Source organism: Hypanus sabinus, chromosome 29 (assembly GCF_030144855.1).
Source record: "Hypanus sabinus isolate sHypSab1 chromosome 29, sHypSab1.hap1, whole genome shotgun sequence".
Classification (NCBI taxonomy): domain Eukaryota; kingdom Metazoa; phylum Chordata; class Chondrichthyes; order Myliobatiformes; family Dasyatidae; genus Hypanus; species Hypanus sabinus.
The window spans coordinates 22,066,338-22,094,108 of NC_082734.1; the positions used below are offsets into that span (position 1 = coordinate 22,066,338).

A 27,771-nucleotide genomic window follows, 5' to 3' on the forward strand; every position below is an offset into this window, starting at 1 on the left:
GACTCGTTCAGCTCTGCTGTCACAAGGATCGTTACAGAAAATCTTTCCGACAAAACCAATAAGCATATATAACAGTTCATCTCTGTGTGACAGGAGCACACACATCACAGTACAATAGTTTTATTATTTAGAACATTATTATTGCACATTGGTAAATTATTGTGTATATTATTATTCTGTACTTTAGTTAAGTTTGAATACTGCTAAGTGTGTTTTTAAATGTTGCTGCTCTAATGAAATAGTTTCCTACCCGGGATCAATAAAGTACTTAGAATTGATTGGTAAGGCTGTCAAAGGTTTTGAGAAGGCTAATGAAAGGGGTTGAGATAATAAATCAGCCGAGATGGAATGGTAGAACAGATTCAATGGACAGAATGGCCGAATCCTGCTCCTATGGGCTTAGCAGCAAAATCCTCATGCAACAACCAGACACCATTGAAGAGAAGTCATGGCAGTGCAAGATGTGGCCCACAGTGTCCCATTGTTCAGGTAGGGTGGAGGTTGTGCAGGTCAGTACGGGAACCTGATAGAGCTCGGAAGGTAGCTGTTCCTGAAGCTTGAAGTGTCTCAAAGTGCAAGGGATTAAACAGGGTTCGATTGGGAGACCCAGAGCTGGCACAGGCCAGGTGTGTTCAGCAGTCAGGTATCAGCAAGGTGGAAGCTGTCCCTAAGTGTTCCTAAGCTTCTGCATCTTCTGCCTGATGGGAGGGGGGAGAGGAGATACGGGAGATTTGGGTGCAGAGAAGTTTAAGTTTGACTGGTGAAATAAATTTTTAATTAAAATGACCAAATTATTTCAAGTTACTTTGGGTGGAGTAAGTCTGTTGGGTGACGGACGATTTCAGAGCAATGGGGTCAGTGTCAGCCTCAGCATTAACATTCATCGCCTGACCAACCCAGGCCCACATCCTGTGACCAAGTGAGCAAACTCCTCACTCAGTCCCGCACCCGTGACCGGACTGTGCGGCCGGCTGGGGTCTGTTGTAGCCGGTACAGGTTGGAGGGTGGGCACCATGCGATCCTCTGGGGGGACTGGGCTGGACAAGGGGGCACTATGTGATCCTCTGTTGGGGGGGGAGAGGATGGAGGAGGGGCCCAGTTCCCCGGTATCTGACGTACCCCCACCCCCTTCCGCCACAGGTGGCCATGCAGAACGGGGCAGAGCCGCCCCCCATCTGGCGTGTGCAGAAGGCTTCGCTGCAGAGGTTCGTGCCTGAGGTACGGGAAGGCAGGCGGCACTTTGCCTCCAGCACCCAGGTGAGTCTCTATTACCCCCACCACCCCACCCCAGCCGAGACCCCTGCTCCATCCCTCCCTAAATCTCCTATCCCATGCTCTCCTCTCGCTCCATTCCCGGCTTTGTACCCCACCTCTGTTTCACCCCTTCCTGCTGTGTTCAAAACCACAGCCCTCCATCCCTCACCCCAACCCCCTTTCTCCATTCTCCCCTCATTCTTGTTTTCCTTTACATCCTTGTTGTCCCTCCTCGTTCTCCCTCCACAATCCTCTCTTCCCCCCTCGTCTCCCCCTTCCCCCTCCCTTCTCCTCTGCAGCAGATTCTCTCTTCCCCCCCCTCCCCGCAATTCCCATCCCCACCCCTGGGGCTAGGGAGCACTGGGACCAGTGACAAGTGTCTGCTGTCCTTTCTCTGCCAGTACGTGGAGTACCCAGATGAGGTGAAGATTGACTACCAACGCCTCTACGTCAAGTTCCTGGAGAACACGGACAAGAGGGACTATGTCCGGATCTGCTCCAAGAAGCCCTGGCACCGGCCCCTGCACCTGGCCAAGAAGCAGGAGTCGGTGGCCATCTCCGGAGAGACCGACGAGGAGGATGAGGAGAGCGGAGGCGAAGGCGTGTTCCGGGAGCGGGATGAGTTTGTGGTGAAAATCGATGACATTAAGGCACTCAAGGTGAATGACCTGGAGGCCCTCCTGGGGGTAGTTTGATCTAGCTCAGGTAACCGTAGGTAGGTCAAAGGTGTAGCACATAGAGGGAATGTCAGAGGTGGTGGGCATGTGGAACACAGTCCCAGAGGTGGTGGTAGAGGCAGATACATTAGGGGCATTTGAAGAGACTCTTAGGCCATGGAGGGAAGGGTCTCCACAGTGCCTACACAACTAGTACTGTGTGTAGCTTTGCTAAGAAAGGATATGCTGGAATTAGAGAAGTCTAGAGGAGGTTCACGAGATTTATCCCAGGAATGAAACGGTTAACGTTTGATGGCTCTGGGCCTGTACTCACTTGAGTTTAGAAGAATGAGGGGAAATCACATTCAAACCCATTATATATTGAAATATTTCAATAAAATGGATGTGGAGATGTTTCCTATAGAGGGAAGCCACCGCCTCAGAACAGAGAACATCCGTTTAACACAGAGATGAGGAGGAATTTCTTTATCCAGTGGGTGGTGCTGTGGAGTTCACTATCACAGGCAGCGGAGGTTGATAGGTTTTTAATTGGGTCTTGTGGTTAGATTGATCTTGGAGTAGGTTAAAGGGCCAGCACACCATTATGGGCCAAAGGATCTGTTCAGTGTTCTGTGAAGTGGAGAGGTTCGGGAGGAGGTAGCTGAAGGCACATCCCCTGCAGGTGGCCAGGGGAATGGGAGTGGGCAGCGGGCCAGACCTGGTGGGGAAGGGGTGTGGGGAGTGAGTGTAGATTCCTCTTTCTCCTCCTGGGGTGCAGTGAACCTGCCAATGCGTAGTTTATCAGCCACACCCAATGGGTGGGGGTGAGCCACTATCATGGGCTGTTGCAGTCTTACGGAGTGAGTTCTAGGGTTTGGAGGCAGGGCCCGTGAAAGAACACTGACGAAAGGGGCTTTGGGGCCCGTTCCCTTGTATCAGCTGCCTTTGACCTTGGTGCTTGAGGCCACGAGTTTGGGAGGTGCAGGACATTTCTGTGGGTTGGACATACACGGCTATCCGCTGATGGTGGACGGAGTGAACGGGCAGGGTGGCTTTTATCTCTTCTGCCTGGTTTGGTTTCAGACTGGGTCAAGTCCGAGCGATGAAATAAGTTTGTAGTGAAAATAATCGGGTTGTCATGGAGAAACCAGTAGGTGGGGGGGGAGGGATGGAGGTCTGCTGAAACCATTCACACGGGATGACACGATGCTGTGGGGAAGGTCAACGGTCCATGTATTATCGGAGTTGTATGCAGGTTACAACTCTGAGATTTGTCTTCTCCAGATAGCCACAAAACCAAGAAAAATCATGGAACAACACACACAAAATGCTGGTGGAACACAGCAGGCCAGGCAGCATCTATAGGGAGAAGCATTGTCGACATTTCGGGCCGAGACCCTTTGTCAGGAAAAATCATGGAAGTCAGTTCAGAGAGAAGCAGCACCCCACCCCCCCGCAAAAAACAACGGCAACACGATCACCAACTCCCAAAGCTCCTCCCTCACACGATACACAACAAGAACATTGCTCCCTCTCCCAGAATAAAAAAATAACGAAAAATAGCAGAATATTGAAAACTATAGGACCATCGTCCAAATCCGTATCCATAGAAGCAGTAAACCTCAATAACGTTCTCCGGTCACGGCGACAGGCCACAAGGGCTCCCCTCCCCGGTAGCAGGGCGATCCCACCAGCGATCAGAAGGCAGGCAGTCAGCGCTCACCTCGATGTTTCAATCTGCCTCGTCGCCTAAACTGGCGAAGTGGAGTCCAACATCGGCTCCCATAGCCTCCTCGCCTCGAGGCTTACGCTCACTGCCTCCCGGAATCCTCCTGGAGGTAACAAAGCACTGGGTCACCCAAATGATCCCCAAACTGCAGGTCGCTGGCTCAACAGTTCCAGAAATGCACTCTAGACAAAAAAACAGACGTAAAAGGCGTGGAGTAAATAGTTTTGTGGTCTATCTAGAAGATGTCGTCTGAAGGAGTGTTGTACGCAGGCACCATCTTGACTGGAGATCAACCTCGCCGCTGATACCTATCACCTGCTCCCCACCCCCCCATAACCTGTGTCCGGTGTCCTGTGACCGAACACATTGTCCCTGACCCTCACTCAAACCTGCCCCTGTAACCAGACAATGCGTCTAGCTGAAGGTGTACCATGGGGAGAAGAGTGAATGACCAGTATGGGAGGGGTCTTTGATTTTGCCCGCTTGCTTTCGCGGGGCAGCGGTCAGCGGAGGGGAGGCTGGTTTCCACGCCACCAGCCACTTCTCTCAGCAGCCTCTCCGGGTACCCGGATTTGGCACCAGGCTAATGGTTTGTTGTCCATACAGCTGGCGATGCAGGCGGGGCGCGAGCCCCCTCCCGTCTGGCGCGTGCAGAAGGCCCTGCTGCAGAAGTTCACCCCCGAGATCCGCGACGGGCAGCGGCAGTTCTGTGCAACCAGCAAGGTAAGGTGGGGGGGGGTGGGGGGGGTTGGTGTCTGGGTGAAGCATCTGGAATGTTCTAGAAGCTACTGAGCCAATGAAACCCTGCAGAGTTTGGTCACCACTGTGTAAGAGGACACAGGGAGATCCCATTGGCAAGATTTGCCGTGATCCCATAGTGATGTTGGTGGGGGGGGGGGGGGGGCGGTGAATGTTGGCCATGGAGTGCCTGTGTGAACACCCATACCTCTTGTTTGGATTTTTTGTGTTTAATCAATGTAGCAGTGGGAATGTGGGTCCGAAATTCTGATCATCAGGGCAAATCTCAGTTATAACGTTCCTCCCATCCTACCTCCTCAGTGCCTTCCCTGAGGTTTCGGGGAAGATGGGGCTGGTATCAAGTGGACCTCCAGGGATCTCCCTTTTCCTGGACAGTCCTTGTCCCCCGTTGGTGCACTGGGTTACGTGGGACCCGAGACTTGTGTCAGACAGCTGAGGGCTGGGGGGGGTGGTTGGTTTGATTCAACCAGAATTATGTGCATTTCTGGCCAACTGCTTCTATCTTATCCTGTAGGTAGGTGATCAGAACTGCACACAGCAGTCTAAATCAGGCCTCATCCACAACATAACATCCCAACTCCTGTACTCAAATCTTTCACTTATGGAAGACAATACAAGCGAGATATCAATAAGGTTGAAAGAGTGCACAGAAAATTTACAAGGATGCATCTTATGGGCTTTAGTCCCTGGAGTGCAGGAGAATGAGAGGAAATTTGACAGAGGTATACAAAAGTATGAGGGGTGTAGACTGGATAAATGTAAGCATGTTTCTCCACTGAGATTGGGTGAGACTAGAACAGGGGTTCGCAACTTGGGGTCCATGGACCCCTCGGATTATGGTAGGTGTCTATGCCATTTAAAAAAAATAGTTGAGGGCCCCTAGACTAGAACTAGAGGTAAAGGGTGAAATATTTAAGGGAACAACTTCACTCAGAGGGTAGTGTGAGTGTGGAACGAGCGACCATTTAAGAGAAGTTTACATAAGTACGTGGGGTGGAAGGTTATGGTCCCAGAAGTGGGTCTTGAGACTAGGGTGAAAAACAACAGGGGCCAGATGGGCCAAAGGGTTTGTTTCTGCGCTGTAGTCTCCATGGCTGTGACTCTAATGTGCCGAGATCTCTCTTTACCACCCTATCTATCTGTGACACCACTTCCAAGGAACTATGGATCAGTATTCTCAGATCCCTCTGTTCCAATGTGCCCCTCAGTGCTTTACCGGTTGCGGTGTAAGTCCTACCCCTGGTTTGTCCTCACAAAGTGCAGCGGGTATCGGGAGGCCTGACAGCGGGTCCCGCCTTCTCTTTCAGTATCTCGGGTACTTTGGTCACGCCAAGAACGAGTACCAGCGACTCTACGTGAAGTTCCTGGAGAATGTGAACAAGAAGGACTACGTCAGGGTGTGCTCGAAGAAACCTTGGCATCGGCCCCAGCAGTCCCTGAGGTAGGGGCCCCGCTGCTGGGCTGGGCTGTGCGTGCCCTTGTGTGGCTTCCTGCTCTCTGTCGTAAAGGGATTAAAGGGTTATTGGCATAGGAATGGGGACTCTGTGTACTTGGTGGTCAGTCTCTGGCTATAGTGAGGGTTGGACATCTTTGGAGATGGAGTCAGAAGCCCGTGGTTGTGGGCATCTGAGTGAGGCTTCCATCAAGGAATGTAGAAGGGAGGGTGGGGGGTTGGGTTCCGGAAGCCCTTGAATTGGAGGGAGGAGGGAAGCCCTCAGGACTGAGGGGATTGGAGCAGGGAAGGGGGCCGAACCGCCTTCGAAGTGGAGAGATCACACCTGGAGTGCCGAGTCCCTGCGATCCAGGTTTCCGCAGTGGGGTAGCAGCAGGAATGGGGGCAGTGTTGCCTCCTCCCAACCCCAGTCAGGCTGACGCCCCTGTCAGCTGTCTCGTGGGACAGGGCAGCGTTGGGGGTGGGGGTGTAATGGAGGATGACAATGATGGGGGTGGGGGGTGTGTGATGGAGAACAATGAGTGTGTGTGTGTGGGGGGGGGGGGGTGTAACAGATCTCCGGCCTTTTACAGTAATGCTCCGTTTACACCTGTAGACGCCAGAACCAGGCCAAGAGCACTCCGAACCGGGTCCCGGTCGTGGTTAAACCGGAACCACCGCCGCGCCCAGCGTCCAAACCCAAACAGCGACCGTCCAAAGCCAAGGCCGAGCCCCCTCCAAAGAAGAGGAAAAAGTGGCTGAGGGAGATGGCCTCATCATCGGAATCAGACTCCACGCCCAACCAGCAAAGTGAGGAGGGTGAGTGACCGATCTTCTGTCCTCGTCCCTTCCACTGGCTCCCCCGCCGTTGGGAGTATTCACAGGGTCAATGCAGTGGGGACAGGGAAGGTCCTGGGGCTGAATCTCCTGCAGAGGGAACCTAGTCTCACCCCTCCACCCTGGTAAGATCCCTCAACACCATCCCATCACACACTCCCGGGTTCAGACACAGAGTGAAGCTCCCTCTTCACAATCCCATCACACACTCCCGGGGTCAGACACAGAGTGAAGCTCCCTCCACGCGTTATACATTCCCCGGGTCAGGCACAGAATGAAATTCTCTCCACACTATCATGTCACATGCACCCAAGATCACACAGGGTGAAGCTCCCTGCACACTGTCCCATCACACACTCCCAGGGTAAGACACAATGAAGTTCTCTCCATACTGTCACTTCACAAACTCCCAGAGTCAGAAAGAGTGAAGCTTTCTGTATACTGACCCATCACACATTCCTGGGATTAGATGCAGAGTGAATCTCTCACCAGACTCTCCTGTCACACATGCTTACACCCAGGGACAGTTCAGAAATTGATAGATGGGTTGAATCTCCTCCTGAGACGCGGTTAAGAAAGAAGAGAGTGGACATCCACGGGGACAACACCCCATGAGTGACACAACATGCTGTGTTCACTTGGCTTGTCCCCTTTGTAATTGTGAGCAAAGAAATTTGTTCAATGAATGAAACACTCTGTGATGAAAATCAGTTCAAAGTAAAATCCTTTTGCCGAGTGTGTATGCCAAAGGGCGACACGGTAGTGTAGTGGTTTGTGTAACTAACCGGCAGTCACAGATCAGAGTTCGATTCCTGTGAGGAGTTTGTACGTTGTCTGCAGGACTGTGCAGCTTCCCCTGGGTGCTCCAGTTTGCCCTCACGTTCCAAGGACGTACTGGGTAGGGTTACGGTTAGCCGGAAACATGGCAACACTTGCGGGCTGCCCCCAGCACAACTCCCGCTGATTTGGCCTGACACACAACGTCGCATTTCGCTGTAAATAAAGTGAGAACTAAAGCTATTTGTAAACGCTACTGTCTGCCAGCCTGAGATTCCTTGTGATTGTAAGTGGGCGGGAATCGGGGTGGACAAAAACAGTGCGTGGTCCAGGAATGATGATCCCTGTTGCTTGCCCTGTCTGTGTCACAGAACGGATCCCCACTGGCCGAATCCTGAACACTCGGGCAATGAAGGAAATGTACAAGAGCTACATTGAGCTGCTGGTCAGTGCGGCCCTCGACCCAGCCATGATCGAGACCATCGAAGCCAACAACGGTAGGAACGGAATGGGGGGGCCTTGCTCCTGCATTTGCCTTTCCATTACTGTACAGGAATGATGTGGAAAGCAAGCAGAGGGGGTTTACCAGGGTTAGAGGGCACGAGCTGCACCCAGTGGCCACTTTATTAGGTACACCCACATGTTTAAAAAGTCGAAGTAGTTTATTATCAAAGTACATATATGTCACCATATACAACCCCTTCGGGGCATCCACAGTCAGTACAGAGTAGCACAATAGAATCGATGAAAAGCCAAACAACAAGACAAGCAAGCAACCAAGCAACACACACAAGGTGCTGCCCGGCCTGCGGAGTTCCTCCAGCATTTTGTGTGTGTTGCTGGGATTTCCAGCATCTGCAGATTTTCTCTTGTTTGTGCTTAGACAAACAACCACACACAAGTGAGGTGGAAAATCTAGTCAGGTGGAAGAAGGCAGCATACATGAGGTTTAGGAAGCCTATATTGAGGAATATAGAGTAGGTAGCAAGAAAGGAACTTAAAAAGAAGGGGCTCAGGAGAGCAAGAAGGGGGCATGAGAAGGCCTTGGCGAGTAGGTTAAAGGAAACCCCCCGGCATTCTTCAATTATGTGAAGAACAAAAGGATGACAGGAGTGAAAGTAGGATTCTTAGAGACAAAATCTATAGGCATTTAGAGAATCATGGTCTGATCAGAGACAGTCAGCGTGGCTTTGTGAAGGGCAGATCGTGTCTAACAAGTCTGTTAGAGTTCTTTGAGGAGGTGACCAGGCATATAGATGAGGGTAGTGTGGATGTGATCTACATGGATTTTAGTAAGACATTTGATAAGGTTCCACACGGTGAGCTTATTCAGAAAGTCAGAAGGCATGGGATCCAGGGGAGTTTGACCAGGTGGATTCAGAATTGGCTCGCCTGCAGAAGGCAGAGGGTCATGGTGGAGGGAGTACATTCGGATTGGAGGATTGTGACTAGTGGTGTCCCACAAGGATCGGTTCTGGGACCCCTACTTTTCGTGATTTTTATTAACAACCTGGATGTGGGGGTAGAAGGGTGGGTTGGCAAGTTTGCAGATGACACAAAGGTTGGTGGTGTTGTGGATAGTGTAGAGGATTGTCAAAGATTGCAGAGAGACATTGATAGGATGCAGAAGTGGGCTGAGCAGTGGCAGATGGAGTTCAACCTGGAGAAGTGTGAGGTGGTACACTTTGGAAGGACAAACTCCAAGGCAGAGTACAAAGTAAATGGCAGGATATTTGATAGTGTGGAAGAGCAGAGGGATCTGGGGGTACATGTCCACAGATCCCTGAAAGTTTCCTCACAGGTAGATAGGGTAGTTAAGAAAGCTTATGGGGTGTTAGCTTTCATAAGTCGAGGGATAGGGTTTAAGAGCCGTGAGGTAATGATGAAGCTCTATAAAACTCTGGTTAGGCCATATTTGGAGTACTGTGTCCAGTTCTGGTCACCTCACTATAGGAAGGACATGGAAGCATTGGAAAGGGTACAGAGGAGATTTACCAGGATGCTGCCTGGTTTAGACAGTATGCATTATGATCAGAGATTAAGGGAGCTAGGGCTTTACTGTTTGAAGAGAAGGAAGATGAGAGGAGACGTGACAGAGGGAAACAAGATATTAAGAGGCATAGATAGAGTGGACTGCCAGTGCCTCTTCAATTGATTGTGGAATGATTGTTGGTGCCACATGGGGTGGTTTGAGTATCTCAGAAGCTGCTGATCTCCTGGGATTTTCATGCACAAAAGTGTCTGGAGTTTACAGAAAAACACATCCAGTGAGCAGCAGTTCTGTGGGTGAAAACATCTTGTGAGGTCAGATGAGAATGGCCAGACTGATTCAAGCTGACAGGAAGGCGACAGTAACTGAAATAACCATGTGTTATAACAGTGGTGTGCAGAAGAGGATCTCTGAATGCTCAGCAAGTTGAACCTTGAAGTGGTTGGGCCACAGCAGCAGAAGACCACAAATATTACCTATTAAACTGGCCACTGAGTGTACAAAGAGAGGTCGGACAAACTTGGGTTGTTTTCTCTGGACTGTTTGAGGCTGAGGGGAGAGCTGATGGAAGTTTAGAAAATGATGACAGGTGCAGATAGAGCCTTTCTCTGGGGTAGAAATCTCTAATTTTAGAGGGCATAGAGTTAGTGCAAGAAGGGTAACTTTTAAAGGAGATGTGTGGGGCAACTTTGTTTCACTGAGTGATAACCGTCTGGAATGGGCTACTTGGGCTAGCGGTGGGGGCAGACACATTGGAAGCATTTAACAGATTCTTGACACATCAGCGTGCAGAGAATGGAGGGGATTGAAACAAGGAATTGGTTTAATTTGGCATCTCCTTTAGCACAGGCATGGTGGGCTGAAAGGCCCGTTCCCATGGCAACCATGATCCAGATCGACTATCCACTTCCATCCATTGGTGCTGAGTTCCTGTGGCATTTTGTGCCTTGCCTGTCAGTTCCTGCACTGAGCTCTGCAAGGTTCCTGGAGGGAGCATTCCCCTTTACGAAAACAAAATACTGGGGATTTACGAAAATAAAATATTGCAGATGCTGAACATCTGATCATTTAAAAAAAAATGTAAATGGTGGATTCACGGTGAGGTTCGGACGGATGAGGGTAACCTGTACTGTGTTCATTCTGCTCCTCTAAAACCTCCCGGGGTTGTTTTCCATCTGCTGAGGGTAAACAGATCCCCTTTCCACTCCCCTCAGCAGCTATATTCTTCCTCCTCTCCTGCTGCACCTCAGAGCCCACACTCTGCTAGAGGGCAGCAGGCCAAGTGTTCAAAGCCCATTTTCTTTGGCTGAGAGCGGGGATTTGTCTCGAGCACAAACTTGGGCGCAGTTAGTTACATCGTGCACGGTTCCGGTTAGCATAGCGCCGGACGGTGGTGGCAGCATTTGAGAGTATGGAGGAGATGGATGCCAGGGTTGGTGGGTGGTACATATCAGTGCTTGAGGTTCACACCTTGGCTGGCTTTTTTTGGAACAGAAGAGGCTGGGAGGAGATTTACAAAGTTAGAGCATGCTGGAAGGAATAATCTCCCTCAGGAATGCATGAAGGGAAAACTATTTTCAGAGGATTAGAGGACCATTGATTGCCATTTACTTCTCAATAGAACTGGAGTTCCCAGAATTTTTTATACCATTAACCAAGGAGTCCGTGGACCCCAGGTTAGGAACCCTTGTCTCACAGGGTATTGAGGCTCTGAGACAGGAGCTACTTCACATTCAATCACGGCTGATTTAATTTCCTGATTCAATGCCAGTTCTCCTGCCTTCTGCCCGTAACCTTTGACACCCTTGCTAATCAAGAGCCTACTTTAAATATACTCACTGACTTGGCCTCCACCATCCTTGGTGACGAATTTACCACCCTCTGGTCCCAGATAACCCCACTACTGGAAGCATCCTCTCTGTGAACACTCTTAACTAGGCCTTTCCGTGTTCAATAGTTTCCAATGAGATTCACTCCCCCCCCCCCCCCCCCCCATTCTTCTAAACAGCGAGTACAGACCCAGGGCCTTCAAATGCTCCTCGTATTAACCCAGCCAGAATAGATGTTGGAGGCAAAGGAGCCTTCCAGAGGTGGGGGGGGGGGGGGCATTTACAGGGTTGATGTCAGAGGCAAGTTTTTTTTAAACACAAAGGGTATTGGGTGCATGGAATCCCCTGCCAGGGGTGCTCACTGAAGCAGATACATTAGGGGCATTTAAGAGAATTTAGATAACACATGAATGATAGAAAAATGGTGGGTTATGTAGCAGGGAAGGGTTAAATTGATCTTAGATCGGTTTATAAGGTCGACACAAAATCATGGGCCAACGGGCCTACACTGTGCTGTATTGCTTTAAGAATATTGCTCTTTGAAAGATATTCTATTGCACAATTTAAGAGAAGTTTGGGCAGGTACATGGTTGAGAGGGGTATGAGGGCTATGGTCCAGGTGCAGGTCAATAGGACAAGGTAGATTAATAGTTTGCCATGAACTAGATGGGCCTGTTTCAGTGCTTTTGTGCTCTGTGAGTGTCTCACTAAATAGTCAATGATTCACTCCGCCCTGCTGTCTCACAAACCGGTCCCATTCTCCTCCTGACCCCCAAGGGTGGTCTAACTGGATCTTGGTGCAAGTGGAAGGGGCCCAGAAGGAATATTTGTGAGCGTGTTTGAAAGTGGGGCTGGTGGAAGCCGTTGCTATGGTGACCGGCCACTGATAGATATCTTTGCTCTTCTGCAGATGAACTTTATTTACCCACCATGAAGAAGATCGATGGCATCTTAACGGAACACAAGAAGCGCGTGACAAAAAGAGTTTCTCTGAGCTCGTTGCTGCAGGTACCTCAGGCCTCGGCTTCTCTGCGTAAAGTTTGGTTTGTGTGGTAGCGCTGTCTTTGCACCTTGGGCATCGTTGGGCCTGCTCACATTGAGCAGGGCTTGAGGTCGAGGACTGTGGTGACGTACCTGCTAAATCCAACCCGACTGTGCCCGTATTCAGAGAGCGAGGCGGTCCGTTGTTAGCCAAGCGTCTCCTTGCAGCAGGGGTGGCTCGGTGGCATTGTGGTTAGCCCAGTCACTTTAAAACACCAGCAACCACAAATCAGTTCCCATCGCTATCTGTGAAGGAGCATGGACGTTTCCCCATGATTGTGTGGATTTCCTCCGGTGCTCCAGTTCCCTCCCTCAGTCTAAAGACGTGTCGATTAGGCACGTAAACTGAGGGCATGCTATGCTGGTGGCAGAAGTATCACTCTAGGCCTGTGCTCACTGGAGTTTAGAAGAAAGGGGGTGGGGGGGGGGGGGAAATCTCATTGAAACCTGCCAGGCATTGAAAGGCCTAGATCGAGTGGACATGGAGAGGCTGTTTCCTCCAGTGGGGGAGTCCAGGGCCGGTGGGGGGGCAGCCGCAGAACGTCCCTTTAGGATAGATATAAGGGGGAATTTCTGTAGCCAGAGGGGTGGTGAATCTGAGGAATTCATTGCCTCAGACTGCTGTGGAGACCAAGTCATCGAGTATATTTAAAGCAGAGTTGAGAGTTCTTAATTAGTGAGGGTGTCAAGCTACAGGAGAATGGGGTTGAGAGGGATAATAAATCAACCATGAGTGAACGGCAGAACAAACTCTGCTTCTCTGTCTTGGGGCATTTGGACGCTTGCAGACTTCCCCCAGCACGTCCTCGGACTGTAGTGTCGATTGACGCCAAGGACGCATTTCGCTCTATATGTTGACGTGCATCTGACAAATAAAGCTAACAATAAATATTAACGTTAAATTAAAGCTGATCTTTAATCAATTGGGCATTTCCTTAACCAGTCAGTCCAATGGGGAAAGTTAAACAGCTCAGGAACTGAGATTGAAATGTTTACTTAAATGCAGTAAAAGAAATATTGTGAGAAAAAAGAGAACAATGGAGTAGTGAAGTGTAAGATGGCGCAGGCGATACACGGCAATGTTTTGTACACAGGTCGTTAAATGCTCGATATTCTACCAGGCATGGTACAATGATCTCTGCAATCTGCAGCCTGGATTTTCATGGACTGTAACAACAACACACACAAAATGCTGGTGGAACACAGCAGGCCAGGCAGCATCGATAGGGAGAAGCACTGTCGACGTTTCGGGCCAAGACCCTTCATCAGGACTAACGGAAAGGAAAGATAGTAAGAGAGTTGAAAGTAGTGGGGGGGAGGGGGAAATGCGAAATGATAGGAAAAGACCGGAGGGGGTGGGATGAAGCTAAGAGCTGGAAAGGTGATTGGCGAAAGTGATACAGAACTGGAGAAAGGAAAGGATCATGGGACGGGAGGCCTCGGGAGAAAGGAGGGGGGGAGCACCAGGGGGAGTTGGAGAACAGGCAAACAACTAAATATGTCAGGGATGGGGTAGGAAGGGGAGGAGGGGCACTAACGGAAGTTAGAGAAGTCAATGTTCATGCCATCGGGTTGGAGGCTACCCAGCCGGTATATAAGGTGTTGTTCCTCTAACCTGAGTTTGGATTCATTTTGACAATAGAGGAGGCCATGAATAGACATATCAGAATGGGAATGGGACGTGGAATTAAAATGTATGGCCACTGGGAGATCCTGCTTTTTCTGGCGGACCGAGGGTAGGCGTTCAGTGAAACGGTCTCCCAGTCTGCGTCGGGTCTCACCGATATATAAAAGGCCACACCGGGAGCACCGGACGCAGTATACCACACCAGCTGACTCACAGGTGAAGTGTCGCCTCACCTGGAAGGACTGTCTGGGGCCTGAAAGGTGGTGAGGGAGGAAGCGTAAGGGCAGGTGTAGCACTTGTTCCATTTACAAGGATAAGTGCCAGGAGGGAGATCGGTGGGAAGGGATGGGGGGGGACGAGTGGACAAGGGAGTCGTGTAGGGAGCGATCCCTGCGAAAAGCAGAAAGGGGGGGGAGGGAAGAAAAACCTCCCCTTCTTACCCCATCCCTGACATATTTAGTTGTTTGCCTGTTCTCCATCTCCCTCTGGTGTTCCCCCCCCCCCACTTTCTTTCTCCTGAGGCCTCCCGTCCTATGATCCTTTCCCTTCTCCAGCTCTGTATCACTTTCCAGCTCTTAGCTTCATCCACCCTTTCCGGTCTTCTATCATTTCGTATTTCCCCCTCCCCCCACTACTTTAAAACCTCTTACTATCTTTCCTTTCAGTTAGTCCTGACGAAGGGTCTCGGCCCAAAACGTCGACAGCGCTTCTCCCTATAGGTACTGCCTGACCTGCTGTGTTCTATCAGCATTTTGTGTGTCCTGTTGTTTGAATTTCCAGCATCTGCAGATTTCCTTGTGTTTCATGGACTCTGTTGTATTTCTTTGTTTTCCTGTGGTAGCTGAAACAAGATGAGTCTCAAGGTTGTATATGGTGAATTTACTTTGATCTTTTTGAACTTTGAATATAAATAATGAGATTTTAAACATCCTGTGACAATTGAGCAATTGACAACCGAAAGACTAAACTTGTGCCATTGCAAAAATAGCCAACTGCTTGAGGAACTCGGAGGGTCAGGCAACAGCTGTGGAAGGGAAATGGACTGTGGTTGTTTTGGATTGAAACGTCCAGATGAAGGGCCTTCATTTCCCTCTGGCGGACTCTATTCAACCCCAGTTGAGTTCCTCCAGCAGATTGTTGCTCCATATTCTAGTATCTGCAGTCTTGTGTGTCTCCGAAACTAGTGGTAGTTCATTTATCAGCGTCAGAGAGGATTCTGGTGACAGGTGGCACCTGCATTTAGTTCCTGAACACTGCACAAGTGCAGGAACGTTATGCTGCTTGAGTTATCCTTAATAATAAGCCCTATTTTAAAAATGAGCAAACGCAGGATACCTCCTTTGAGCCCGCTCCAACTTTTAGGAAGATTATTTGTTGAATCCTGCAGCGAGGAGACATTCTCTTCAGCCCATCTTGTCCCTGCTGACCAAGACTCCTGTCTTAACTTGTCCCATTCTCCTGTGTATGGTACATTTTTCCTATCCATGTACCTGTCCAAGTGTCCTTTAAGTGTTGGTAATCTGCCTGCCTCAGCCACTTCAAGTCAAGTCAAGTCACTTTTATTGTCATTTCGACCATAACCACTGGTACAGTGCATAGTAAAAATGAGACAACGTTTTTCAGGACCATGGTGTTACATGACACAGTACAAAAACTAGACTGAACTACGTTTAAAAAAAAACAACACAGAGAAAGCTACACCAGACTACAGACCTACACAGGACTGCATAAAGTGCACAAAAACAGTGCAGGCAATACAATAAATAATAAACGGGACAATAGGGCAAGGTGTCAGTCCAAGCTTTGGGCATTGAGGAGTCTGATAGCTTGGGGGAAGAAACTGTTACATAGTCTGGCCGTGAGAGCCCAAATGCTTCGGAGCCTTTTCCCAGATGGCAGGAGGGAGAAGAGATTGTATGCGGGGTGCATGGGGTCCTTTATAATGCTGTTTCCTTTGCAGATGCAGTGTGTAGTGTAAATGTTCATGATGGCAGGAAGAGAGACCCCGATGATCTTCTCAGCTGACCTCACTATCCACTGCAGGGTCTTGCAATCCGAGATGGTGCAAACTCCGAACCAGGCACTGATGCAGCTGCTCAGGATGCTCTCAATACAGCCCCTGTAGAATGTGATGAGGATAGGGGTGGGGGTGGGAGATGGACTTTCCTCAGCCTTCGCAGAAAGTAGAGACACTGCTGGGCTTTCTTTGCTATGGAGCTGGTGTTGAGGGACCAGGTGAGATTCTCCACCAGGTGAACAGCAAGAAATCTGGTGCTCTTTACGATCTCTACCGAGGACCGTCGATGTTCAGTGGGGAGCACTTCTGGGTGGAAAAACTTGCTTCTCAGGTTCCTGCTGGACCTCTTCCCCTTCACCCTAAACCGATGCCCTCTAACTGTTGATTCAGGTTCTTTGCTTACTTATCGTGCGTACATCAAAACATGCGGTGAAATATGTTAACAGCGCAACCCAGCTGGGGGCAGCCCGCAAGTGTCGCCACACTTTCCAACACCAACGTGGAGAGGCCACCATGTTCAGGAGAGAGACACGGAGCACAACAAAAACAGAACACAACAAGCAACAAACAAAAACAGCCTAGCAAGCCACCTTTCCTCCTTCCCACGCACGGTTCATCTTCCAACCCCAGGACAGGCCTCCGGTCTCCGGTCTCCAGGCTTAGGCCACCGGACATCCACTTCGACCTTCGGACTTCGATCTGCAGAATCGACCCCTGGAGTAGCCGGGCCCCGAGCTCTGGACTCGCTAACTCCGCCAGCCCTTGTGCCTCCTGCTGTCACAGGCTTCCGATCCCAGATCCCACCAACCTGGATTTGTGACATCAGACTGCCTGTATTCTTCTTCGGTTGTCCATTGGAATCCGATGACGACATCCACTCCTTTACCAGTGGGATCTTTGACGACTGAACAGTCCTATCCTGGACCCACACTGCCTGTGTGCACACCCTCATGATTTTATACAGTTCTGTGAGATCGTTTCTTATTCTAATGAAAATGTTCCAACCTGCTCATCACTCCGTAACTCAGTCCCTTGAGTATCGCCCATCTCCTCTGCACTCTTTCCAGTTTAATGGCATCTTTAGCCAAACATAATATTCAGAACGTGGTCCCTTCAAAGTTCAAAGTTAATTTATTATCAAAGTACATCTATGTCACCATATACAACCCTGAGGTTCATCTGTTTGCAGGCGTCACTCAATAAATCCATGGTAAAGTCAGTGAAAGACTCCGTCAACTGGGCGTTCGACCAGTGTGCAAAAAAACAACAAACTGTGCAAATACTAAATACAAAGAAGTAATAATAAATAAATATTGAGACTCGAGATGAAGAGTCGTTGAAAGCAAGTCTGTGGTAGTGGGAACATTTCAGTGAAGGGGCAAGTGAAGGTGACTGAAGTTATTCAAGAGCCTGTTGATTGAGGAGTAATAACTGTTCCTGAACCTGGCAGTGTGGGTCCTGAGGCTGCTGTGCCAACTTCCTGCTGGCAGCGGTGAGAAGCAAGCATGCCCTTGTTGGTGCGGGTCCCTGCTGGTGGGGACTGCTTTCCTGCGACAGCACTTCCTGTAGCTGTGCTCGATGACAGGGAAGGCTCTACCTGAGAGAGACTGGGCCATAGTCACTACTTTTTTCTTGAACTTGTTTATCCTGAAATCAATCCACACTTTTGCTGTATAAATCCACTGCTGTATAAGATCCACACTTTTGCTGTATAAATCGCCCCTCAACCTCCTTCACCCCAGGAAAAATAGTCCTAGCCTATCGAGTCTCTCCTTATAACTCCAGTATTCCAGAACATCCTTGGAAAGGTCTTCTGCACTCTTTTAGGTCTCTCCCAGGTGCTCTGGTTTCATCCCAAATCCCAAAGTTGAAAGTTATTGGGTTCCCCTAAGTTACTCCTTGGTTTTGGGTATCTGTTATCCCAGAAGGTAATAGGGAGTGGGCTACCCCAGGCAGTAATCAACGTGGGTGTGAGTTTAACCTTGCATCCCCTCTGGTCTAACGGGACGGGCTGTAACCCCTCTGCTGGGTGTGTTGCAGGAAGGATTGCAGACGTTCCCTCAGCTGGTCGTGGAAGATTGCGACACCGAGCACAGGAACGCCCCTGCCAGCTCCGTGAAGCTAAAAGTGGCGGGCACCCCCTACAACAGGAAGACCCTCAACCAGCTCAAGAAGAATGTACAGCGGCCGCAGGTGAGGGCGCGTTCCGTCGTCTCTTCCACTCTGGTGTGAAGGGGTCACAGTCGGCAGTAGCAGAGGGGCAAACTGGTAAACCTGGCAGAGTTGTCGCCTCGCTGCCCCCCAGAGAACCAGGTTCCCTCCTGAACTGTCTGTGTGGAGTTTGCACGTTCTCCCTCCTGATTGGGCTGTGCATTTAATAGGTTCATACGGTTCCCAGCCTTTTTTATGCCCTGAACCCCAGGTTGTGAGCCGCTACTCTATATCCATGTACCAGTCGACAGGTCTTTTAAACATTTAAATTTTACCCACTTGTTCCATGCACCTGCCACTCTCTTGTGTGGAGAAACTCGCCCTTTACATCTCCTATAAATCTTCCCCCCACCACCATAACTTTAGACTTTGATAGTCTATCTATACCCCTCACACTTTTATCAGTCACCCTTCAGCGTCCTTCGCTCCACGGAAGACTGTCCCAGCAAGTTCAGTCTCTCCTTATAACTCACGCACTCCGGAATATCCTGGGAAGCTTTTCCACACTCTCTCAAGGTTTCTCCTGGGTGCTCCAGTTTCGTCCCGAGTCTGAAGGATTTTTGGTTCCTCTAAGTTTGGGTGAATGTCCAGAGAGGAGCTGTTGGGAATGCGGGGGAGAATGTTGAAGGGATTTGGAGAAATAAGGAGTTGTGGAGGGGGTGAGACTGTGAGTCTGTGCCGGTGATTCTTTGTTCCTGAGCACCGTTCCCTCTGAGATCCATGGCCGCGCAGCAACCGAAATGCTTCCGCACACGTACCCTTCGTTGCCATGCATCTGGAATTTTACTTCATGTTTCAGTAAAGTGCCACACATCTTTCAGGCGGTGTAAGATTGTCCTGCTCGGAGCAACGGTTGGTACATGCAGCTGTAAAAAAAAACAACTCCTACCCTTGTACACCTTTCCCACTGCTCATCAACATGTCTCTCCTCCAACCACCAATGCCCTCGAGGCCTTCCTGCTTCGAGTTCAGCCGTCAAGGGTGAGAGGGGCGAGAGCACTTTTCCCAACATTTTGTCCATCTGGAAAGGTATGACCACCGGGAGAGGGATGGGGCAGATCCTAATCCGGTTGGGAGCGAGTGAATTACCCTTGTCTATTCCCGGTGTGGGATCAACCCCGCGATCCAGGGTAGTCGCTGGAATTGCTTTTCCCATCGGGTCAGTGACATTTTCCTGCGTGCTTTATTTTTGCAGGATTTTCAAGTGGAGGCCGAGAAACTGCAGTTTTACACCTTGTTCCATTCTCTTCATCACTACAAGTACCATACGTTATTGCACTGTAAGGAGCAGGTGAGTCCCATCACCCTTAGGAGCACCTTGGGTGGCTTTCTTTCAGCCCTGCCGAAGGGCCCAGGTTTGCTTTGGGTTAGACATACAAGGTCACACAGAAGCTTTGAATATCAGAATCAGGTTTATTATCATTTAATTAAATGGTGTAAAACTTGCCATCATTGAGCACTGCAGGACAGAACCAGGCCCTTTGGCCCAGCTAGTCCATTCCGAACTGTCATCCAGCCCAATCCCATCAACCTGCAGCTGAACAATAGCCCTGCATACCCTCCCGCTTGCGTACTTACCCCAACTTTTAAATATGTAATGGAAGCTGCATCTACCACTTCCACTGGCAGCTCGTTGCACAATCTGGGGGAGAAAACTCCCCCTCAAGTGTTTCACCATTCACCCTTAACCTTTGACCCCTGGTTCTAGTCCCGCCCAGCCTCAGCGGAAAAAGCCTGCTTCCATTTACCCCCACCAATTTTGCATGCCTCTATCAAGTCGCCCCCTCAGGCACTCTGGGGAATAAAGTCCTAACCTGTTCGACCTTCCCCTGTGTCTCAGGTTTTGCGGCAGCAGTACAGTGCAAGGGCAAAGTTAGCAAGAATTACAAAAAAATAAACAGTGCAGAGAAAGAAAAGGAATAATGATCCCACAGAGCCCTGGATTATTTTATTATCCATGTACCTATCTAAGGATTTCTTAAATATCCCCAATGTATTTGCCTCTACCACCACACCTGGCAGGTTTCACTCACCCACCACCCTCTGTGTAAAATACTTACCTCTGGCATTCTTCCCCCCCCCCACAATTCTTTCCTCCTTGCGCCTTCTCATCTTAGTCATCTCTGCCCTGGGGAGCTGGCTGTCCGCTCTATCAGTGCTTTTTAACATTTTGTACACCTCTATCAAGTCAGCTCTCATCCTAAAGAGAAAAGCCCTAACTCACTTAACCTGTCATCATAAGACATACTCTCCAATCCAGGCAGCATCCTGGTAAATCTCTTCTGCACGCTCTCTAAAGCTTCCATGTCCTTCCTATAACAAGGTGAGGCAGAACCAAACAAAATATTCCAAGAATGAGGAATTCTGCGGATGCTGGAAACTCAAGCAGCACACACAAACTGCTGGTGGATTTTCCAAGTGTGCTCTAACCAGAGACCTGCAGAGCTGCAGCTCTTGAACTCTGGTCTCCTGACTAATAAAGACATATCAAGACTCAAGATTGTTTAATGTTCCCGACGTAAAGGAGAACAAAATAATTGTTACTCTGGGTCTGATGCAGCACGGAAAACTCCCCACAATAAGCTAAAGAACACAATAATAATAATTTAAAAAACACAATAATTATAAATACTGAAGATGGCTTGCGTCTATACACATATTGATTTTATGTCTGTAAAGTGACGCTAGGCACAGGAGTGTCAGTACATAAGGTGAAGTTAGTCTGGTGGAGGTGTTACTGCTTGGGGAAAATAATTGTTTTTGAGTCCGTTAGTCCTGGTATGGATGCTACGTACCCCCCTCCCTGGTGGAAGTGGGACAGGCAGTCCACGAACAAGGTGGGTGGGATCCTTCATGATGTTACTGGCCCTTTTCCGGCATCTTTCTGTAAATGCCCTTGATGGTGGGTAGGCTGGTGCTGGTGATGCTCTGGGCAGTTTTGGCTACCCGCTGTGGAGCCTGTCAGTCTGCCGCAGTGCATTATCTGTACCAAGCAGTGATGCAGCATGTTAGGATGCTCTCCACTGCACATCTGATGCGAGTGGTCTACCGACCGTCTCCATTCGCGTCTTCTCTCCTCATCGCTCCCCAGCAAAAGACCGCGAATTCCCGGCTCCCAGACGCACAAGAAAGAACAACATCCCGCTCATTGGCCAGTGTGCCCCGTTATCTCTAGTCATAACCCAAACATTGCAGCCACAGAGAAACCATTACCTCAGACGTGGATCATTACAGGGAAGCCATTACATTACAGCGTGTTACATACACACTTAGTAACCCACCCTTCCATTTCCTCATCGCAAGTTATTTGTGGTAATGTTGTATTTGCACTGATAGTGCTGCACTCACTACCCCCCCACCCCCCGGGTACCGCGCGTTAATGGGGTCGGGGCTGTCACTTGTCGGCTGGTGGGAGGGTAGAGGGAGGAAGGGACTCGGGTGGGCAGGGCTTCGTTGGGGGGAAGGTGAAGAGAGCTGACAGTGACCACGTTTGCACCCCCCCCCCCCCCCCCACAGACGGACACCCTGTCGGAGGTGAATGAGGACCTGGGGCAGGAGGAGATCGTTCAGCAGTGCATGCGTAACATGGTGTGGCTGGAGAAGCTCTTCGACTCTTTCTGCGAGCTCCTCACCCAGGTTCAGCAACAGTGCGCGTGACACCCCCCCCCCCCCCCGCCCAAGCACCCTTGCCCCAGCCGCCGCAGACGTGACCGCTCTCCTCTCTCGTACTCTCTCCTCCTTCCTTGCCTCTCTCTGGCGCTGTCCGGTCTACCTGCCCCTCCCCATCACCACCTCCCCGGGGTCGGCGGGGAGGGGTGGCCACTGGTAACTGCCCGCAGTGACACCCTTTCATCAGATTTAAACTTCCTCATCGTCCTTGCAATGCTGCTGCTGGTTTTTCAGTTAGGACTGTTCAGGAGTTGTTTTTTTTAAATTCCCCTTTAAGAAAGCTCTATAGCTGACACTGCTTCCCCCATCCCACCCGGTACCCGTGGGTGCCCAAGGGGGGTGGGGTGGAATTAATGCCCCACTGAGGCAGTGGCTGCTGCTATGAGCCCAGTTTCACTGGCTTCATTTCCGTTGTCACTCCTCTCTGTGCCCCCCCCCCACTCATCCCAACCCATATATTTATATCCTATCTGCTAGGTCCCCATTTTCCCCCTCCCCTGCCCATATCACCCCTCTGCACCCATCCATTTCCCAACCCTTGCTGCTTGTCACCCCTCCGTTGCCCCTCTGTCTCCCTTCCTCCCATCATCCCTCTTCCCTGCCCCTGTCATCCTCTTCCCCTCCATCACCCACCTCACTCCCACCCCTGTGACCCCCTCTCCCCTTTGCCCCTGTCTCCGTCCCACTGCCACTCTGTCTCCTACCTCTCCCCCATCCCTGTTGCCATTTCACTCAACCCTCCATCACCCCTGTCTCCCTCCCATTGATCTGTCCCTTTCGTAGTTCCTTCCCCACTACCACTCACCCACGCCTTCCTTCTGCCAATTGCCCTGGGGGGGGGGGGGGGCGGTCGGGTTGGGTTTCCATTTGGTTCTCGCTGGATGAAAGCTTGTCTGAAGGAACCGGGCGAGGCTTGAACTGTGCGATGGGGTGGCGAGTCACATTGAAACCCCTGTCCGCAGGGATTCCAGACTCCCTCCCTGCTGCCTTTCCCAGCTCTCCCACGCCCCACCCATTTTCATTCCGGTAATGTCACATCCGTGTGGAGGACAGAAGGCAGCCCCTCCCTCACCAGCCCAGGCAGCGGTCTGTAGCCCAGGCTTTGGTGGGGGCTCTTTCTACCCTTCGGAAGAACCTTCAACCCAACCCATCAGCAGATTCAGTTCTCCAGCCGTGCAATGGTTCCTGGGTAACTGCTGAAGAAGGGTTGGCTGCTGTGGCTGGGTCCTCTTAGTGGATACCTTCAACTGCTGGCCTTTGAAGACTGTTCCTACTTCTCCCTGACCCCTCCCCACCCCTTCTTCCAGAGAGCTGGCTGGTCTAGGTGCTGGGTGGCCTTCCAATCTCCTCCCCGATCTTCACACCTGCCCCCCCCAACCCAGAAACTCGAGACTTGTCCCTGGACACTCCCGCCATACTGTGGCGTTTCCCAACGATTGTCCAGGAGGAGAGCTGGGGCGTATATTCAGTTGCCTGACCTCGGGTTGAAGATCTCCCCAAAGCTCTTGGTGATGTTCATATTTGGGACCTTTCGAGGATTATTCAGGTGAATTTGAGAGGGTGTAGAGGAAATTGAAGGGTCATCTATCTCCTGCAGTTCTGGCAGTGGTCAGTACCTACCAGGTTAAAGTGACTAGGCCCAGTTAAATTTAGGGTAGGAGGTTGTATTGATTGTTGGATCTGTTCCTTTCTCCCCTGTTGGATCTGATCTGGGAAGGTCTAAGCTCCTTCACCACACTTCACAGAAGGCTAAAACCACTGTGTTTCTATGAAATAACATTAAGTTGAAAATAAGGTTAGAATGATCCTGAAATGCAGATGCATGTGGCTGGAGCACCCTTTCATTCTCTGGACATTGAGTAGCTTGAGGGACACTGCATATGGCTGTGGTTTTGGAGGATATGTGACTGGACACTGCATATGGCTGCCATTCTGGAGGGTGTGACTGGACACTGTATATGGCTGCTGTTCTGGAGGACATGTGACTGGACACTGCATATGGCTGCCGCTCTGGAGGACATGTGATCAGGCACTGCATATGGCTAACAGAAGATATCACTGCAAATGTCTACAGACTTCAAGAACAAGTGACAACCGGACACAGCTGTACTCTTGGTCTGGGAGGCGGGATGTGAATGGAAATTGAAAATGGCTGCAGGCCTGGAATAAAGTGATTGGACACTGCAAACAGCTGTCAGTCTTGAGGGGCGACTAATCAGACTGCCTTGTCTGAAGATCGGATTTCATTGGAAAATGGAGCCTGAACTTGAAGACTCCAACTTCATCCCCTCTATCAACAGTAGCCACTGTAAAATTATTCCCTCACCCACAACCCACCCCAAAGAGAAATGTCCCAAAAAAAAGAAGGAAGATAAAACGGAACAGTTTAAAAATGAGTGCTTGCTACAAAGAGGGTGGTCTAGACGTGATGTTTGGCCAAGACGGGTTGGACGTGGTCTAGACATGATGTCTGGCCAAGACGGGTTGGACGTGGGACGTTGGTGGGATGTGGCGGGTAAGAGTGGAGATGGCAGGGAGAGGGGAGGGAGATACCCACAGGAAAATAACTCTTGTGGGAGAGGCTCCAAGTTTTTTAAAAACAATTCTTTGAGGGTCTGGTCAAGCAAATGCTGCATTATATTTTAGCCCTAATGTGTTTTTTTTTCAGATTTTAATCAAATATTTCCATTCCCACCCCTTGCCCTGTTAACAAAAGGAATTAACTATTTTAAAAATGCAAAAAAAAACTCCACCAACTTAACGCTGGCTGAATATAATTTAATCATTTTATGTTATTTAAAAATATCTTACAGATTCCCTGTCTCCCTTCTGGTAAAATGTAAGTTTTACAAAAAAAAAAATTGGGATCTGTCCTATCTTGGGTGCTCGCCTGTCGTAAACGGTTTTTAGAAACAGAGGCAACTTGTCATGTCTCCCATGTATATATATTGTACAGAACAAATGTCCATGTACTATATTGTATTTGAGAGAGCTAACCAATACTTAACAGAGAAAAAAAATCACAGAAGGTTGCTTAGTTGTGATGTCCAGTATGACTGGGCCTTATTAGTACTTGGTTTATATAATATGTTCTGAGACTTGTCAAGTGTCCTATTTTACTCGAAGGAAGACAGATTATGACAAAATGGAGTGATGCACCCCAGGGTGGATGAGGGGAGGCTGGTGGCCTGGGGTTTATGTGCGATAGTAAGTCCCCAACCCCCGTGACTCACACGCAGGACAGCTAGGGAGTGGTACAATTATCCCTGGATGAGAAAGGGTCAAAGATGATGTCATCCCGGGGTTGCCTGTCCTGGTTCAACCTTCTGCCGTGGCGTGTGCGTGTGTGTTTGTGTCTGTCTCTGTGTGTGGATCATACCTGGCAGGGAGGAGAGTCCAATCTCTCCCCGGGCTTAAGCACGATGAGGACATGGGGATATGAAGCTGGGTCTCAGAAACGAACACTCCCCATGCGGGGGTTGAGGGGTGGGGGGGGGGGGTACCATTGCAAAGGTTGTTTGAATAGAACATTCCTGGACCCACTCAGATTCACATTTATTCATCACGTGTTCCTGGAAGCAGTCAGTGAACTGCGTCATTTGTGTCGACAGCCAACACACCCGAGGATGTGCAAGTGTTGCCCACCACACATTCTGGCACCAACACGACTTGCCCACAACACAGACATTGTTTGGGACCTGAGATAGATTCCAATGACATGCTGTTTCCCAACTCTTTTGGGGGGTTTCCTTCAGTTCAACACTCTTATCCTGGAAGTGGAAATAGATCAGAATAGAAAGGTACGGCCTTCTGGAGGAAACGGTATCTGCGGAGATAAAACTGTTTCCAATCAGGGGACACTTCCCCTGGAACTTCTGTTGACATTTTAGCAGAGTTGCCAGCTCTGGCCACGCACAGTCCAGGTGGCTTCATCCCCTGACCTTTACCCCTGAATCCCACCTCTCAACATGTTTCTAATGTGTAACAGGATAACAGGATTCAAAGTGAATTGACTCCATTTCTTCCCCACACCCCTGCTCTCTTTTGGAACTTTTTTTCTTCTGCAAGAAAGTGTCCTGAAAGATTAACCCTGAAAAAGCTGGCGATAACTCGGGGGAGTTAGTAATTCTGGCCTTGAACTTTTAAAACAAAATTTCAGGAAGTGCTAGAAACACGGTGCAAGTCGAACGGCATTTATAGAAGGGGAGGGAAATGGTTAACATTTCAGGTCATTAAACTGCAATGGGACAGGTAATCCTCTGTGGCCACCCCAGTCGTTTTTGGGTGTCCATTGGTGTGCTGGGGCTTCTCTGGTGAAGATGAAGGGAGAGGAGAGGGGGAGAAACATCCTCAATCAGAAGGGACTTCATTTTCAACTTGAAATTATTGTTATCCCTGTATCTTCATATCCAAAGGTATTAGAATGTAAAGCATAGCATACCACACCACAGTGTAGACCCTTCGGCCCACGATTTTGTGCAAGCCTTTTAACCTATCCCAAGATCAATCTAATCCTTCCTGCATAGCCCTCCATTTCTCTGTCACCCTTGTTTCTTACATGCCCCTAAGGTACCTGCCCCTACTATCACTCCTAGCAGGGCCTTCCACACACTCACCACTCTGTTACCTCTGACATTTGCCCTACGCTTTCCTCCATTCACCTTTAAGTTGTGCCTGACCCAATCTTGCCTCTGGGCTCACTGGGAGAGAGAGGCTTGCTCCGACGCTATTGTTTCATTTTTTTTTCCATACCAAAAAAATAGTTGCAGTCAACTCCCAATAATGGATTTTCCTCTGCCTGTAAAGTAAAGCTGTCCCAAAAAAAATATATTGTTCTGAATAAAACCGTCCCAGGTCCCTTGGAGTCCCAGTGAGGGGTCACCTTGAGCATTTTCTTTTTTTGGCCTGCCTTGGGGTTTGAGGTTGTGGAGATTGTAAAAACTGTTCTAAGTAAATCGCTCACAAGTCCCTTGGAGTCCCAGTGAGGAGTCACCTTGGCCAATTTTGTTGGCCCACCTTGGGTTCGGAGGTTGCCAAGTCTGTCAGGTCACCGTCTTACATCACAGATCGATCATTAACTCCCATCAAAGCCCAGTTTTCCAGTGATTTCCAATTTGATAAAATATTAATTTATATTTAAAAAAAAGAGGATTTGTGTTGTAATTCCCTTTTATGGGTGTGTGATTGATGGATGAAGTGTGGATCGGAATTGGAGGCTCCGGGAGGGGGCTGGTGAAGGTTCGGAAGGGGCGAAGGCCTGGGAGAGAAGAGGCTGAGGCATGTCGTAAAACTTTTCCCCACTGGGGTAGTGTGCGCAGAGAGCGAGTGTGTGGTTAGAGTTTCATAGGACCCGAGACTTGTGGTTTGGGGACGGGCACAGGCACACTTTGATCCATTTTGTCATAAGCTGCCTTCGGAGATGCAATGTTTTCATCTCTCTCACTCTCTCTCTTTATGTAATACTTATTATTAACCTTTTTTAATGATGTGTTCTAACTGTACAATGTTATGGCCTGAAAGGTATTGTTACCGTTTTCGATTTGTGTTCTTGTATTGATGTTACATATATTATATATTTTTGATTGTTTAACAATGTCCTGCAAATGTTTTTTCTTTTCCTTACTTCTCCCTCTCCCCACCCCCCTACCTCCCCTCGCAAAATGTACAACTTGCATTGTATACTGTGTCCACAATATGAAAGAAAAACACATTCTTCCTCTGTATTTTGTTTTTTCCTAAAAAAAATAGTTTAACCTCTTTCATGTTTTAAATGCCGAATAATTCCTGTGCTGCCTACAGTAATTTTTTAAAATCTTTAGTATGCTGGTGCGTGAGTCTTTCTCGAATGTTGCCTCTGGCTTGTAGACTGCTGCGGGTAGCAAGTCCATCACGAGGACGGCTCTTGGTCTTGGGGATTCACCTGGTGGATTTTGGCTTTCGGAC

At 49.5% G+C, this 27,771-nt stretch overlaps 1 protein-coding gene across 1 annotated transcript in view; it reads left to right on the top strand.

The window, feature by feature from the left end:
- LOC132383115 (proline-rich protein 12-like) overlaps window positions 1-27,613 on the top strand; it is an 89,090-nt gene extending 61,477 nt beyond the window's left edge. The window contains exons 7-16 of the mRNA XM_059953916.1: window positions 1,141-1,257; window positions 1,656-1,913; window positions 4,246-4,362; window positions 5,706-5,839; window positions 6,447-6,649; window positions 7,816-7,941; window positions 12,174-12,271; window positions 17,989-18,141; window positions 19,355-19,450; window positions 21,676-27,613. Coding sequence (XP_059809899.1) covers window positions 1,141-1,257; window positions 1,656-1,913; window positions 4,246-4,362; window positions 5,706-5,839; window positions 6,447-6,649; window positions 7,816-7,941; window positions 12,174-12,271; window positions 17,989-18,141; window positions 19,355-19,450; window positions 21,676-21,816 — 1,443 coding nt within the window. The 3' untranslated portion in view covers window positions 21,817-27,613. The remainder of the gene's footprint in view (window positions 1-1,140; window positions 1,258-1,655; window positions 1,914-4,245; window positions 4,363-5,705; window positions 5,840-6,446; window positions 6,650-7,815; window positions 7,942-12,173; window positions 12,272-17,988; window positions 18,142-19,354; window positions 19,451-21,675) is intronic.
- Window positions 27,614-27,771: the final 158 nt, after the last annotated feature.